A 15,458-nucleotide genomic window follows, 5' to 3' on the forward strand; every position below is an offset into this window, starting at 1 on the left:
AGAAACATCAATGATGAGTCACTGATCGGCTGCCTCCCACACTCCCCCAACTGGGGATTGAGCCCGCACCCAGGCATGTGCCCTGCCCGGGAATCGAACCCCGATCGCCGGGATCCTAGGTCGATGCTCAGCCGCTGAGCCACGCGCGGCCGGGCAAGTTGGTAGAATGTTAACTATCCCTGCGCCGTCCACGTGGCACCTCTGGGTCCTTTAGGACACCCTGGATTGGGATGGTTTGTGTCAAGGTCTTATCCTTAGTTCTAAGAGAACAGGAGAGGGAGGCTCTAAATTAAGCATTTTTGCCTTTATTTTTGTTTAATATGTGAAAACTATGTTCTTTTAACAATTTAAGTAAAGGGTATTTTTTGTATTAAACTGTATTGTTCTTCAGAGTGTTAATTGTTGTAAATAACCACTTCAAGAGCTGGTATTTTAAATTTTATGGTAATTTTTTCAAAAGTTCTAGGTTTTGTTTTGTGGTTTTTTTCAAAGAAACAAAAGCAACTGTTAAGCTTCCTTTTTCTAAATACCAAAGTGAGAGACTCAGATCTTGAAAAGAATACTTTTTTTCTCAGGGGCAAGATTTTACAAAACCCGAACACAATCTCTTAAGAACAAAGTGACAGGTTAAAATTAAAAGAGGTTGCTTTAAAAAGGAGCTCAATCAGCACTTTTAGAAGAAAAGTACTGTGTGCTATTTGACTTCTAATTAATTTTAGCTGTCTTTCTCTCTGAAAGAAGAAGGGAGGAGTGTTATGGAGGGTTACAAAAATATCTTTTTCGCTTTCCAATCTGATTTTAGTTCATGGCTATCCTGCATGGGGAATTGGTCAACTCTGGCCTGAGTCTCATTGGTAGTCATTTCATTTTTCCAGCCAACAAAGACAAGTAAGCTACCTCAAGGAAAAAACAAAACAAAACAAAACAAAGAACCCCCAAAACCTTGCTTTCCTAAAAAATAACAGAGAAACATTTTACATGATAAAAAATATGCTGAGCTATAATCACAGGAATATTGCCTCCTACGTGAAACTAGGAAGGCTGTTTTAGCTCTGAGATCCGATGGTTTATTAACCAGATTTCTAAAGCCAGTGGCTGAAACCGTGTGTCCCCCTCTCCCCACAGCCGTGTGTCTAACGAGAGGAGACCCCATCAGACTAACCGGGGTCCCCCGAGCCGCCTGCCTGCCCTCGCTCCACGGGGCCTCTTCTCCCCCAGGACTCGCGCGGTAGCTGCTGCGCTCTCCCTCTGCCATCACTTTTTACAACAGGCCGCGTGCCCTCTCCTCTGCCACTAGCGTTTCTTTCCTAAAAAACAAGTGTGAGCTTGTCACTTCCTAGCGTAATAGCCTCTGCTATGTACTCATAACACACAGGATGAAACGTAAGCTTGTTACAGGGCCACCATCTCAAAATTCTTAATATTTTTTTATTAGAGGGCCCCTCCTTTTTATTTTGTACTGGCCCCCGCAATCATGTAGCTGGCCCTGGTTGTTATCTTGGCTCACACCTCCACCAGCTTCCTTCTACGGAACTTTTTCTTTCCGCTTCTCCCTGTGTACCGCATACTCTACCCACAGGGATTCTTTCAACCTGTCGGTCCTTCCCCCCACTTTCTGCCTTTGCCTACTCCTCCCCTTCTCTGCATGGCCCGTTCCTGGGATTCAAGGGCTCAATGCAAATGTCACCTCCTGTTTGAAATCCCACTGCGAGTGTGAGCTGCTTTCTCTTCTCATACTCTGTTCATATTTACTAGAGCAACAGTTGGATTTACATGTAACTCCACCAAAATACGACCTATTTGAAGCTGTCTGCTCTTATGCTCAGGGTAGTCTGACGTGTGGGCACTCCTCAGAGTCCGTAATGCTCTGCTTCCATAGCGTTAGCAACATCATCTTGGAATCTTAACTATAGTAATGTTAAAAATCTTCTTTGCATTTTGCTCATCTCAAAAAAATAAAAGGCAGATGTTTCCATTGGCAGGCTTTATTTTACCTCCCAGGTGTAGAAAATATACGTCCTTATTTGAAAATTTCTTCAAAGGTGTCTTGTCCAAGGGTTTACAATACGTGAACCAAGGATACAACTCGGGACTTTCAAAAACATGGGTCCTATTCATGCCCTACCAATAGAACAAATTCACATGGTATGAGGTTTTTATTTATTACAGAAGGTTGTTCTAGTTAAATAGGTTGTAATGAATAAAATATAATAACCTTGGCTTAAAATAAAGAAATACTTGGTTTGGGATGGAATCTTGATGATGCTGTGATGAATTTTTTTATTTGACTGAAGTAGGTCTCTTCATGAGATTAAAATGATCATGAATATATTTTCAAGGGCAATGGAGAAAAGAAATGGACCATTATTTGTTTAGCATCTCTGATAATTATAATTAAATGTGCCTTTAAAAATGGAGTCAGATAAATTATTCCTTTCTAGGGCACAATCGCTGTTTCTCTAGAGCTACATATGGGAGGCTTTCTCAGGGGGAGATGTCTCACTCCAAGGGGTAGGGAGTAGAGGGAGATGGTAAGGCCTGGGTGAAATAAAGAAAATAAAAAGAGGTAAGTGGAGAGAATTTTTTTGTTTATTTTTTCCTAAAATTAGAGAAAGTACAAAAGACTTGTACTTTTTACATCTCTGAACATTGTAAAACATTTTATATGAAAATGGAGGGGTTTTTAAAAACATGCAATACATTTTTACAGTTTTAAATGGATTTTAATGAATTTAGACTTAAGAAGATAAAATTAGTAGGCATTGAATATAGTGCTAGTTCTCCAAGAGTCTCTCTTCTCTCCCTAATTATCTTTTTCAGGGCTGGGTAAAGGGAGAGGGGTCCATGACTAAAGTATCTTCAGCATCATCTCCATGTCCCTGAGTTAAGCTCCTGAGTGGTGTCTAAGATTTCTTATAATTCTAAAATATTTCTGTTTTTATGACAATGATAAGTGTCCATGTAAGACAGATGGAAGAACTAAATTGTTTCTCAATTTATCTTAATGCTTTAAAATGCCTATAGTCGATACCTTATGTTATATTATGTCTCACATAGATATCTCTTACCAGCATGTAGTGTTATTTCTATAGAGAAAAGCAGTGTTGAGAAGATGATTCTAATAAGTCAGGAGTGTTGGCCTAGATGCATTTAGTCAATCAACAAACATTTGGGTGACCGCTGCTCTATGCCAGGTATTGTGCTAGGTGCTGGGAATACAAAGATGAGAAAGAATGATCTATGCTTGTTAGGAAATAGAGGCTCTTTGAATAATATAGTATGGTAAGTATTTAATAGGGTTATGGAAGCTTTTTCTCTAGGAATGCAGCCAAGAGAGTAAGTAGCTTAACCTTGGAGCAAATGGGAATCGTGAAAAGTCAGTCCACAGAGGTGGTGACACCGTTTGAATCTTAAATGATGAAGCTTAAAATATGGAAAAGATGGTGAAGGGTAAATGTAACAAACTTTCCTAACGGATAACATCCAAAATTTAGGGGAACAGATTGTTTATTTGGAGCAGATGGAGAGACAAATAAATTAATATATTATTGTTGGTTTTCATTAATAAAAAAGTTGTAAATAATGCATGAGTTTATGTAGATTAGACCTCTTTTCTAGCATTCTCAGACCTAATATCCTCAGGAACTGGGAGGGAAATTAAAAGTCTTTCTAAGACCTATAAAATTATTCTTGGAGAAAGACTTACATTTAAGAGATCGATTTGTTGAGCAAACTGAAAAGAATGATGGCCAGACCAGAAGTGTGTTAAAGAGCAGGCTATTTGGAATGTGTTCCTGACTTTTTTAGGTTTGAACCTAAAAATGTCTTGGTTTTAATATTGAGAGGTGTTTTACCAGCATCTTGAGACTTATGGGTGCCATTCCTTTTCTGTCAATTCCAGACTTGACCTGGGACTACTTCAGGATCTCTGAGTGCAGATCAGCAGTGTGACTAGGAGTGGGCACCCATGCTTGGAGGCGATGGAGTGGCTTGAGGCAGCAAGGGCATTCATTGTTATATAGTTCTATGGTTATGAATAATATTTGCTTTCTGTAATCCCACAGTTGTGGTTGTGTGGTTTTCAGTGGAATAGTAGAGAAAAGGGAATGAATGGTATCATCAGCCCAGCTATTTCCTAGCTTCATTCCCTACTATTTAAGCCAGAGTTGATTTTTGCCTTCATGTCTAGTGAGTTCACTGCCTTGCATAGCTCATATCAATCGTCAGAGTTTTCTGCAGCTTAGTTTTTGGTTTTAGCCACTATGCTGAGAGACAGTGGGCCAAGACCATCTCAGAACCACTTCAACCTGAAAAAAATGGGAAGGGCATGATTGTATTTGGCCATGACTTAAGGAGCAGGATGCCAGCCCATCCAATTTCAAATGCATTGAGTATCTTTGCATTATGGTGTGCATTAGTCTAATGATGGAATTCTTTAGTTCTTTAGTTTCTTGAAGAATTTATAGCCACAAGATTTTTACTGTGAGACACAGAATAAATACAGAGCCTGGAGGAATACCACACTGTTGTTCTTCGTAAATTTAAGTGACATGTTTCATGCGGCCCCAATGAGAACTGAGACTAAATAAGTAAGGATAACCAATAAACTTTTGAAAAAGAGTAATAGTGAGACTTGCATTGCCAGAAATATTAACTTATCTTAAAGCTAGAATAATTAAAGTTAGGGTATTATGAAAGAACAGACATGGTATAATAAGTAGACTGTAATTTTGGAATCAGAATGTGGTAGATCCCAGCTATCCAATGGTTTTATACTCCCACCTCGATCCGTCAAGGGCATGATCTTGGTTCAGGTGACTCTCAGAAGCCGAGGCACACCCCAAAGGGACTGATACCTGAAAACTGTCTGCTGATGATACTCCAGCAGCTGGGGCAACCAGAGTTTCCTCAGAGGGACAGATGAGTGGCTCATCTTGTCCCATCACAACCTCCAAGGTCACTTGCTTGTATACCTTTGTCTTGCACGCTTGTGGGGTACTGATTTTAACTGTCACAGCTCCTGCCCTGTGAGAAGGACTTGACAGAGGCCGGCATCCCTTGGGCCTTTGTGGTGGGCAAGGATCAGAGTACTCAGAAGTACCTCTCCAAAGGCTTTGGGAAAGTCCTTTTTCCCCAGCAATGGGCTCCTCTTGAGTTGTGGACTGGTGGTTATATGAAGAGCCTTGGGTGTGGGAGGTGGTGAAGGTGGAAATTGTGTGGGTATGGTCCTCACTTGTGTTCTGGGTGCCTAGTATTTCCTTGCGCTGATGTTTAAGATTAGAGGACTTGTTCATCTGGTTTGACTTCTGTGGGCAAGGCCGGATGAGGGCTGATAGGCTGTGGGAAGGGAGAAGGTGCCTTGATTTATTTCCCCAGGTCCCAGGGAAGCCAGCTACCTCCCACCTCAGCCTTTTAGAACACCCCTCATAATTCTCAACTGATTGCTTGTGCTCAGAGGGAGGCATCTCCTGTTCTATTCTTTTATATGTGCTGCTATTTCTGACTCACACAACTTGGTGTTGGCAGTAGGGGCAGTTCGTGGAATCAGAGCCCATCCATGGTCAAGAGCATGCATCTCATAATCCTGGGAAAGGAGATTTGAGGGGAATTTGCTGGATTCTTCTGGGGAAGTTTTCCTCACTGTAAAAAAGATATATAACAAGGCCCCTCCTTTTCTACCTCTGAACATGGCCATCTACATGAGACACTTGAAATGGCAGTGGCCCTCTTGAAACCAGGAGAGGAGCCAACCTAAGGGAATAAGAGGAGGGTGGAACATTACCCTTTGTGACATTGTTCAGCAACTGGACAAAACAGGCCTAGGTCCTTGTCTTCACAAAGCTTATTTCTAGTGGTAACGGGCAACAAACACATGCATTGTGAAAATACATAGTGTATTAGAGGGGTGTCGGCGTGACAGGATAAAACAAAGGGAAGGGGGACAAAGATTGCTAGGGGAGGGGTGGTTGCATTTTCTAAAGGGTGGTCAAGGAAGGCTTCTCTGAGAAGGTAACATTTGCTTAAGGACCCAACAGAGACCAGGGATGTGGAAGAGCATTCCCGGCAGAGGGAACAGTAAGAGCAAAAGCCTTGCGTGTATTTGGAGAACACTGTGTTTAAAGAACTGCTAGGGGCCTCTGCCTGGAGCTGGGGGGCAGCTGGGGAGAAGTAGGTGGAGATGCGTTCAGGGAAGCATTAGGTGGCTGCCAAAGACCTGGGCTCTGACTGTGAGCTACCTGGGACTCTGGAAGGTTCGTGAGGAGGGGAGGGGTGTGGTCTGACCCACGTTAGGAAAGAGAAAGCCCACAGTAGAGGCAGTGAGGGTAAGTTAGGCGAAAAACAGCAGTGTTAACTGAGCTAGACTGTGACTCATAATAATCCATGTGTAAGTTCAAAACTTTATCTTGTAAAACTTGCATCAGACACCATTTTGCTTATTCTAATGTGAACACAAAGCAAGAGCTTACTGGAGGGTTCTTATTAAATAGCGTTCTTTCTAAAGGGGACTCTGAATTTTTTTAGCAGCATATCTGTATCAGACTGCAATATAAGTACATTCACCAAATCCTGTGAGATTTAAAAGAGTATATTTGATTCAGGGATGGTGACGTGGCTTTTATTACTAGAGAGAAATTTTCCTAAATGCCAGTGTATGGTGCTAGTATGGCAACATACTTTGTTGTTGTTTTTTCAAAATAAAGAGATAAATTCGTTGTATTCTTGAATAAAATTTTACATTTAATAAAAGATATTCTTCGGCCTTTTGATTTTTTTCTCTTATGAATTTGTGGCTCTAATAAAGGCAGAGTTCTTTCCTTACTTGTGGTCAATTCTGTGAACCATTTCTAGTGAGACATGTTGGACCAGCTGCTGTGAAATGACACAGCTCTGTGTCTAACTGGCTCTGCATTACATGAGCACATATAGTAAGTCACTTATATGGGAATAGTAAACATACCTGTAACACCAGACAAGATATTTTCCATATCACTTATTACCCTCTGTAGTTTACTCATGGATTCCTACCTGGGTCAATACTTTTCATTGAGTCTAATAAGAACCGCATCTCTTGTGAACCAACTCTTTCATTTTAGACATAGATCCTTTTAGATCGAGAGTGGAAACCTTTGTGGATTATTGCTGCACACTCTGTGATGAGCCAACATTGACTGTGTGCGATGGAGAAGCATTTAGGTTTGGAAGCTGGATTTCTAAACGAATTCTTTTGAATTTTCATCAGTTTCCAAAGATAAGCATTCTTAGCCCACTGAACTACTAAGCGATGTGAGCGTGGGGTTAGTGGGGGTGGGAGGAGGGAAGGGAGACTAACATTTATGGATGGCCTCCTGTACGCCTGTAGATAACACGTGAGCCTCACACCATAGTTGGGTAGTGTTACCTTCATTTTCACAAGGGGATGCTAAAACTCAGAGGATGGAGATGGGACAGGCTCAAATGGGATATGTGACAGACTCATAGAGGGTATGTGACTTGCTCAAAGTCATTTAGCAAGTAAGTGTGGAAATGAAGTTGGTACCCATGTCTGGGTGACCTCACAGTCTGTGCCTTCTTTCAAAGGGGCTCACTGGTGAAGGCCGATGTAAACATTATAGTTATCTCAGATGAGTCTTGTTTCTCCAGGGTCTCATTTCTCAATGTGTTATTTCCATGAGCTCTGTTGGATCTTCATAGCCTTGTGTAAAGTAGGACCCTGAAGTCTTTCTTGTGTCACATTGTATCTCTGTTACTGTTTTGTGTGGATTTTCAACCATAGTGACTATTAACTATTAACCAAGCTCCTAAATTTCAATGCAATCATATTAATTTTGTTTTCATTTTAATAAGGTGAACTTTTGTTTTACTCTTTCACACTTTAAATATTTTATAACATAAAAACTTCTTCCTGAGATAATGAAGCATCAGTTTGCAATTAAAATCACAAAACTGGTGTTATTTAAGGAGTATATAACATTATGATGTGAACAGTGCTTTAGTATTTGTACCTAAGGGTCTAAAAAGGAGTCATTGATTTTTAGAAGGAGAACTGATTGAGGAACACCCAGCCAGCTCAGTGACAACACTGGAGTTTTTATTGCGGGACTATCGTATTGACTCTGTGTCCTCTCTTAGATGGTCTCATGATTGCTTAAAGTTATCCTGGTCTAAATTTCATATCAAATTGGGGGGTAAAAAGAATTTGAAAGGATAATGGCATCAAAAGCTTAATTGTCATATATTAATTTTCTTCCTCTCTTTCCATTTGTGTTTTTGCCCCAGGAGAGAAATTCAAAGTGGAAACAAGGATCATTGTGGCTGACTTTGCATCTGAAGACATTTATGATAAAATTGAAGCAAGCTTGACAGGCCTTAAAATTGGTGTTTTAGGTTTGTATCTTTGCCACATTTATAGATTCTTCCTGCATTTATTGTTTGACTTTTACTATGACCGTACGTTTTCTTTCTGGAGGTTAAGTGCTCCATTGGTAAAATGACTAGCGAGTTGCAAATTGTCTTATTAATAAAATTGATTATTAGGTGATATTAATCTATCTGTACTTGAATCGTTGTGGTTTTAGTTATATTTAAATGGCTATTATGCCTTTGGTTGTCTTCACTGCTTGCTTTATTTCCAGTCTCTCTTTGTCTGTATATATTTATAGTTATAATAATCCTTTAAGGTGGAGGATGCTGACCCAGATTTATAGTTGAGAAATGAAGGCTTAGAAAAGTGTTTCTCATTTGTGAATGTATTATTTAGGTATGCATATCTGTATTTTGTACATACAAAGAATAAGACCTCATGCTCCCTAGCTCCAAACCAATTTTTGTCCCTTGGGAAAGACATCACCTCAGTTGAAGGTGTGGCTTAGAGAGCTTAGCGACTGGCCTAAGATCACATAAAGACTGAGTGGTACAACTGGCATTCAGCTCTCTATTTTTTTTTTTTTTTAAATCTAAGTCTACTACTCTCTTTTGTTATACCTCAGCTACCTTGCTCTTATTACCAAAAACCAGTGATTTTCTGAGATACGGAAATATTGTACCTTGTTATGGAAAAGATTGACCAGATTTTAAGGAAAGAAAAAGGGCTTTGAAAAGTTACCCAACATCTTTTGAGCCATTTCTGGGAAGAAACAGGGTATGTAGTTCAGAACAACTTCCCTTCACTAAACCTCTTTATCTCACTGCCTAAATCGGTGTGAACCTGGTAATTGCCATTGTTTTCTTTATTGGGCTATAAAAAGGAGGAAAAAATGAAGAGAAAACTTAAAAAAATGTTTCCTAACATTTCTTCATTCACAACCCTGCCTCCTACTAGAAAAGGATGGTCTTTTATATAATTCTTGGTAAGGCAGTTTAAAAACAAGTTAAACACGCATAGCCCTTCACAGTGCCTTTGGACGTGGGGTTAACCCTGGCATAGCCGTGCCAGCCCTTTCAGCTCCTGCCTGCTCCATTTCACACACAACTGTGCCCCACCTGCCCCCGCTACTCCCCCACTTACAGGAGAGCCAGCAGCAAAATATGGACAGAGCCCCAGGCCTAGTTTTTGCCTGCATCTACACGTTCTTTTCTAATACTTACCGTATTGCCTGGTGTCTTTCACAGTTCCTCTTCCTTGGCTTAGATCTGGAATACCTGCCGCACCACTAGCATCTGTAAAGTTCTTGACTTTTCTAAAACTTCCACATCAGTAGCAGCTATAACTTACTAGTCAGGATAGACACTGCCATAGTCCATCCTAACCCCTTTCCAAGTAGACCTGCCCTGGAGACTGAAGGCTGGCTTAGGCAGAGACACGGATTGAGACTTGCCTTCGACTTGTGTTCTTGGAGGGAAATCTTTCTTTCAGGAGTAGTTTTCTTGATCACAATTTTTCGTAGCTTTACATACATTTTAGGTGCTTTTCACTAGGTAACTTTGAACTATAGAGATTTAAGGATGATACCATTGAAGATGGAGAATGTTGGGCATCTGGATGCTGTAGGACTGCAGGGTTATAAAAGGCATTCTTCATCTTTTCTTTCCTGACTTGGCTTATAGAAAATCTACCATCTGAGTTTAGGCACAAGAGACAGACCTGTTAAGGATGGGAGCACAGGGCACATGGTTCTCAAGCATGTTTTCTCCTAATTCTAGAATCCTCGGACTTGTGTTAGTACATAAACATTGATATTTAAGCATAAGGATTGATGTTTTCCTAGGCCACAGATGCTAATGGAAACATTGTTTTTATAGTCCAGCTCCTTAGTAATTTGCAACCTGGGAGGCAGCAGTTTATACCTCTTTTCATTCATTCATTCATTCATTCATTCATTCATTCATTCATTCTTTCACTCATTCGCTCATCAGTGAACTAGAGATACAACAATGAACAAGAAAGCACATGATTTTATGTAGGATAATGTTCTAATAGGAAAGATAACACTTTAAAGTTATACTGTAATTAAACCATTCTGACTGAATACTTATTAAGACATACACACAACTTTAGTTTTGACTTCTCCTTGGTTACAGATTAATAATAAAAATAATTATAGGTAATATTTACATAATCCTTTGAAGTTTATAGCAGCGCTTTCGCATACATTATCTTATTCTACCACACCTGTCTCCTTAATCATAAGCTTTGAGTAATTATTATTGACAGTTGTTAGCAGATATCTTATACTTATACTGCATTATAATTTTAGTTTCTCAAGATTTTTGAGGGAATTATTAAAACTCGTTTGTGAGCTAATTTTGTCTTATTGCTAGGTCATATTTCACCTCGAGCTGATAGCGTGGGTATAGAACTTGGGGGATATGATGTTTATGCTTTCTTTTTCTTATGATTACCTGGGTCTGTAGCCCCTTCACCTCCCTTCTCCCCTCTCTCATCCCCATCCAGATCACACATGCCCCCACCCCTTTCTAGTGAGGGGAAAATAATCTTATTTTCCTACCTCTTCTGCTTAATGTCAGTCTCCCCTTTATACTATTCCCTAAAGTAATAAACATATGGATTGATTTCTGGTAAGATCTAGCAATCCATATTAAGTTACAGGAAGGAATTTTTTTTCCTACCAAGTATTAACAGAACCAGTAATGATAAAAAGAAAAATAAATTACCAAGGTACACCCCATTTATTTGAATAGCATTAACCACCGAAGTATAGTCAGTGCTTAATAAAGAAAATTAATATTTCCTGAACTACCAAGGAAAATGCTAAAGCCCTTTGTCATGAGAGAAACATTCAGTTTTCAATAAGATAAGTGGAAAGAAAACAGCCACGAATTGTGTGAATTTATACTGAAAGGTCACGGTAACTTGATAAGACTCTATAAATGCGTAAGGTTGAGAAGTTGGATTCCTAACGCTGTTATGTAAAATAAGTAAGCATCTGCTGTCTTCTCTCAGGCAAATGCCAAGAAGCACAGAGTTGAGGAAGCTTAAAAAACTCCAACTATTCAGAGAAAGTGACATCAGTATTGCTTTGAGTAAGCAAACAATTGGTTAACAAAATGGGACTGCTCTAATGCTTACTTGATTCCTCAAGAGACTCTCATGTGGGCTCCAAATGGGTTTGGAGGACTTTGCACAATGCATCGCGGGAGGCGTAATTTACCAAGGCCAAAGGAGTAGCCTTGGATTTCAAGTATGCCACAGATAATACTTTTTTCAGATTACACTGCTATGAGTTTTTAACTTTTTAAAAAGTGACATTCTTTATTTTCAAATTAAAAATAGAAGGGTCTTCCTGGAAAAATGTAGTGACTTAGTTTGTGGTTCATTTAATAAAAAATCAACCATAGCTTTTATTCAGACGTTTAATGCATCCTATGCTTGACCGAGAATTTCCACGCCAAATGCCGTCAAGGTCTTCTGCATCCCATGTTGTCACGGTTTATATAAGTTGTAGAAGCAAGAGAGTCAGTTGGTGCAGACAGGGGGACTTGTGATGCTGTGCTGGCTGAGTGCATTCAGGCCTATGTATTACTGTTATATAAAAAAAAAAATTCAACTGAGTTAATGTGAAGCTCTTAATTGTCTCTACTAAGGGATTCATGAATTACACAGCATCCCATCTAGCAGCTAGAAGGGCGCTCTGAGGTGTACCAAATGGAAGGTTTTTATAGGAGGAAGTGTGGGGCAAGGGGGCTATTAACAAAAGAAAAGAAAGGATTATATATCTGTTTATACTTAAGTTTCCAAAGCTTCTTAACAAAGGACCCAAGGGTATTATTAGCTACTTGGGGGAAAGAAGCAGTTGGCTTCCGATGGCAAACTCCTAGGTAATTAATTGGGATGGCTTCCTTATAGTTCAGTTCTGAGTATCTAAGGGAGAAGAAATAGCTGTAGGCCTAGGAGAGGGAGCCACAGGGCTACAGGAGCTGGGTTGAGGGAAACTTTTCTAGGTTCCCTGGAAGGAAGGGGACTCGGGCACCCAGGAAGGAGGTTGTGCAGCTCCCCAGCCTCACTGGTGAAGGAAGTTGCAGGTGGAAGAGCACTGCTGCTGCTTCAGACAGAGGGTTTAGAAGTTAAAAGCTACCGATCATCTTCTCACCATTCTCAGGAACTCTACTAATTAGAAATTAGTTTTAAATTGTCTTCTTTTGAAATGTAAGCAGCTCTGAAAGGACCAATGACATCTTCATTTAGATCTTATTGGGATTAGTACGTTCAGTTTATTATCCACTCACTGGATTGGATCAGTCACCCTGAGGAAATGACCATCTTAGTTAGTGGAAGACCTGGAGAAATTTTGAAATAGAGAAGGAGAGGCTCAAAGAGGAGACCATGGGGGCAGGAAAGTGATCAGCAAGGTGCTGAGGGGAGGAAGAATAGGAGGGCAGGCAAAGAGAAAATTAGTTGAGAGCACCAAAGGTAAACTTCGTATTTTTGGAAGTAATCCCTTGCTGAACCCCGCCCACTTTTTTCTTCCCTGTGGCCCAGGTATAAAATGACTCAGGCCAGAGAAAGGGCTGAGGTTCTCAGCCTAGGATTACGGGAGCACGATAGGATGCTAGTTTCCTGAGATAGTGGAGTAGCTTTCTTATACCAGGATATGATTTTTGTGCTTTCTAGGGGTTTAGGACACTTCTAAAACTTCCCCTTTGTACTGCAATCAAATTCTGTCCCTAACCACCCAGAGTTAGTGTAGACTCCGTAAGTTCAAGGGCACAGTTACCAATAAGACAGCCCTTACTTCAGGTACTAGCTGCAAAGTTTGGGGCTCCCTAGGGACCTGCACTTCTGACCAACTGACTACAAATTCAGGTTTGATATTTGCTGGAACATTTTACAGAACTTAGGAAAACAGTTTTAGTACGAAGGATACAAATCAGGACCAGGCCAATGAAGAATCACATGGGGCAGGTCTGAGGGTTCAGAACACAGAGCTTCTGGGCCTCTCCTTGTGGAGTCAGGACTCATCACACTCCGCACACATTGATGTGCTCACTAACCAAACGGCTCCACTGAACTTCAGTGTCCAGAGTTTTTATTGGGGTTCATTATAGGCATGAATCATTTCTCGAGTGATTGAACTCAATTTGCAGCCCCCCCCTCCCCTTTCCAGAGGTTGGGCTTGCTCAGAGCCCCAAACCTCTGGTTACACTGTTGTTCTTTCTGGTGACCAACCACCATTCTGAAGCACCTCGTAGTATAAACTCAGGTGTGATCCACAGGCCCACCATGAGTAACAGACACTCCTGTTACCCTGGATGTTCCAGAGGTTTAGAGCCTCCACCCTGCAAATCTGGGACAAAGACTAGACAGATTATTATATAGCACCTCTCCTTTCCTATTTGTCGATTGATTCAATCAATTGTATACTGATTCATTCAACAAGTAAAAGGCAAAAGATTTATATGATCTGTAGAGAAACCAGAGTTTCAACGAGTAAAATTGCAGCGATAATAACAGTAAATAAAACTGATATTGTTTCTGCTCTCATGGAAGACAGCCCTTGAACAAGTAATTGGGAATGTGTTGCATGCCATGAAAGAGTATCTTACTGAGAAAGCTGAGAGTGTTAGAGATGTTCTCCCTGAGAACGTAATATTTAAGTTGAGGCCTGAAGGCTGATTAACCCTGGAAGAAGAGCTGTGGGAAGGGTTTCCAGGTAGAAAAACAGATTGTACAGAGCTCTGAGGCAAATGTGCTTGGCAGGGTGGAGGAACTGATGAACGATCTGTAAATCTAGAGCACGGATCGCAAAGAGAAAGCAGCTGGAGTCTAGAGAGGAAGCAGGGCCAGATCACAAAAGGTTTATTTTAGAAAACCAAGTTTATTAACTTTTGAACTTTATTGGAAGGACAGTGTAGACATTCTAGAGTTTTAAGCAATAAATTGACATCATAATAGAATTTTAGAGAGATCATTCTGACTCCCAAGTTGAGGACAAGAATTGAGAAAAGGAGACCAATAAGTCCGTTTCAGCAATGAAACATAATATGATGATGGTTTTGTATTAGGATGATGGTAGTGGGAGTGGATTGACCAGGCTGATGTTTAGGAAATAGAAATAGAACCAGTATCTGGTGAAGGTCTTCATCAGAGTTCTTGTCTGACAGAAGTGAAGAATAACAATAATAGTTATTTGTTTTTAATTGCTGTTACCAACATTCATTAAGCATTTTAAAAAATATGCCAGATACCATGCTAATGAATTTCATTTAATCCTCAACTGTCCTGTGAGGTAGGCATTAATATTTCCATGCCCATTTTTACGGAAAAGAAATAGACTTACAGAATTTAAATGCGTTATCCAGGATTATACAATTAGTAATTAGCAACTTCCAGGTTCTGACTTGAGCAACTGGGTGCTATTTCTCGACAACAGGAAACCTTGGATCAGGAGTCATTTCTTTGGAGAAAAATGATGATTCCACTTTGGGGTATGTTAAACTTGAGAGGGCACTGAGAAATCCAAGTGGGAGGCTCAAGGAGACGGCTGGATCTCTGGCGTGAATGCCCTTCTTTGTGTTGAGTGAGGTAGCAGCCTGGTGTAGCCAGTCATGGCAAGCAGAAGAGGGACATGGAATTTTTTATTTTATTTTTTTAATACTAGGAGAGTCATCAGGAACATTATCAGACTAAGTATGGTTCTATTAGATGAATTGAATGAGATTGGATTTCTAAAGGGAGCATAAGACTTAGAATTCAAATGGATTTCCTCTTACTAGAAACCCACTAATGGTATTTTAGAGCAGAACCTTGAACTTAAAACTGGGTAATTAGCTGTGATTTCAGAAATGTAAATAGAACTGTAATTCATGAAATTGATAGGTGTTTCTCTTTTAACTACCAACCTCATGTCTCCTTTTTTCCTCGTGCCCTCTTCTCAGTTTATGGATGGCAAATCTTACCCAGTTTTGTAATGAGGATCACATAGCAACTTATAATTAAACAGTGGAGATGAAACATTCTGTCGTGTTGCTTCTGACTCAATCTTAATTTTTCAATTTCTGAT

The 15,458-nt window shown here is 40.1% G+C and overlaps 1 protein-coding gene across 1 annotated transcript in view; it reads left to right on the forward strand.

Annotated features, from left to right (window-relative positions):
• The window catches only part of HSD17B12 (hydroxysteroid 17-beta dehydrogenase 12), a 112,813-nt gene that overhangs the window by 56,224 nt on the left and 41,131 nt on the right, over positions 1-15,458 (forward strand). Inside the window, exon 4 of the mRNA XM_081154700.1 lies at positions 8,278-8,385. Coding sequence (XP_081010826.1) covers positions 8,278-8,385 — 108 coding nt within the window. The remainder of the gene's footprint in view (positions 1-8,277; positions 8,386-15,458) is intronic.

Source organism: Miniopterus schreibersii (genome assembly GCF_964146895.1).
Source record: "Miniopterus schreibersii genome assembly, chromosome: 12".
In the NCBI taxonomy this organism is placed as follows: domain Eukaryota; kingdom Metazoa; phylum Chordata; class Mammalia; order Chiroptera; family Miniopteridae; genus Miniopterus; species Miniopterus schreibersii.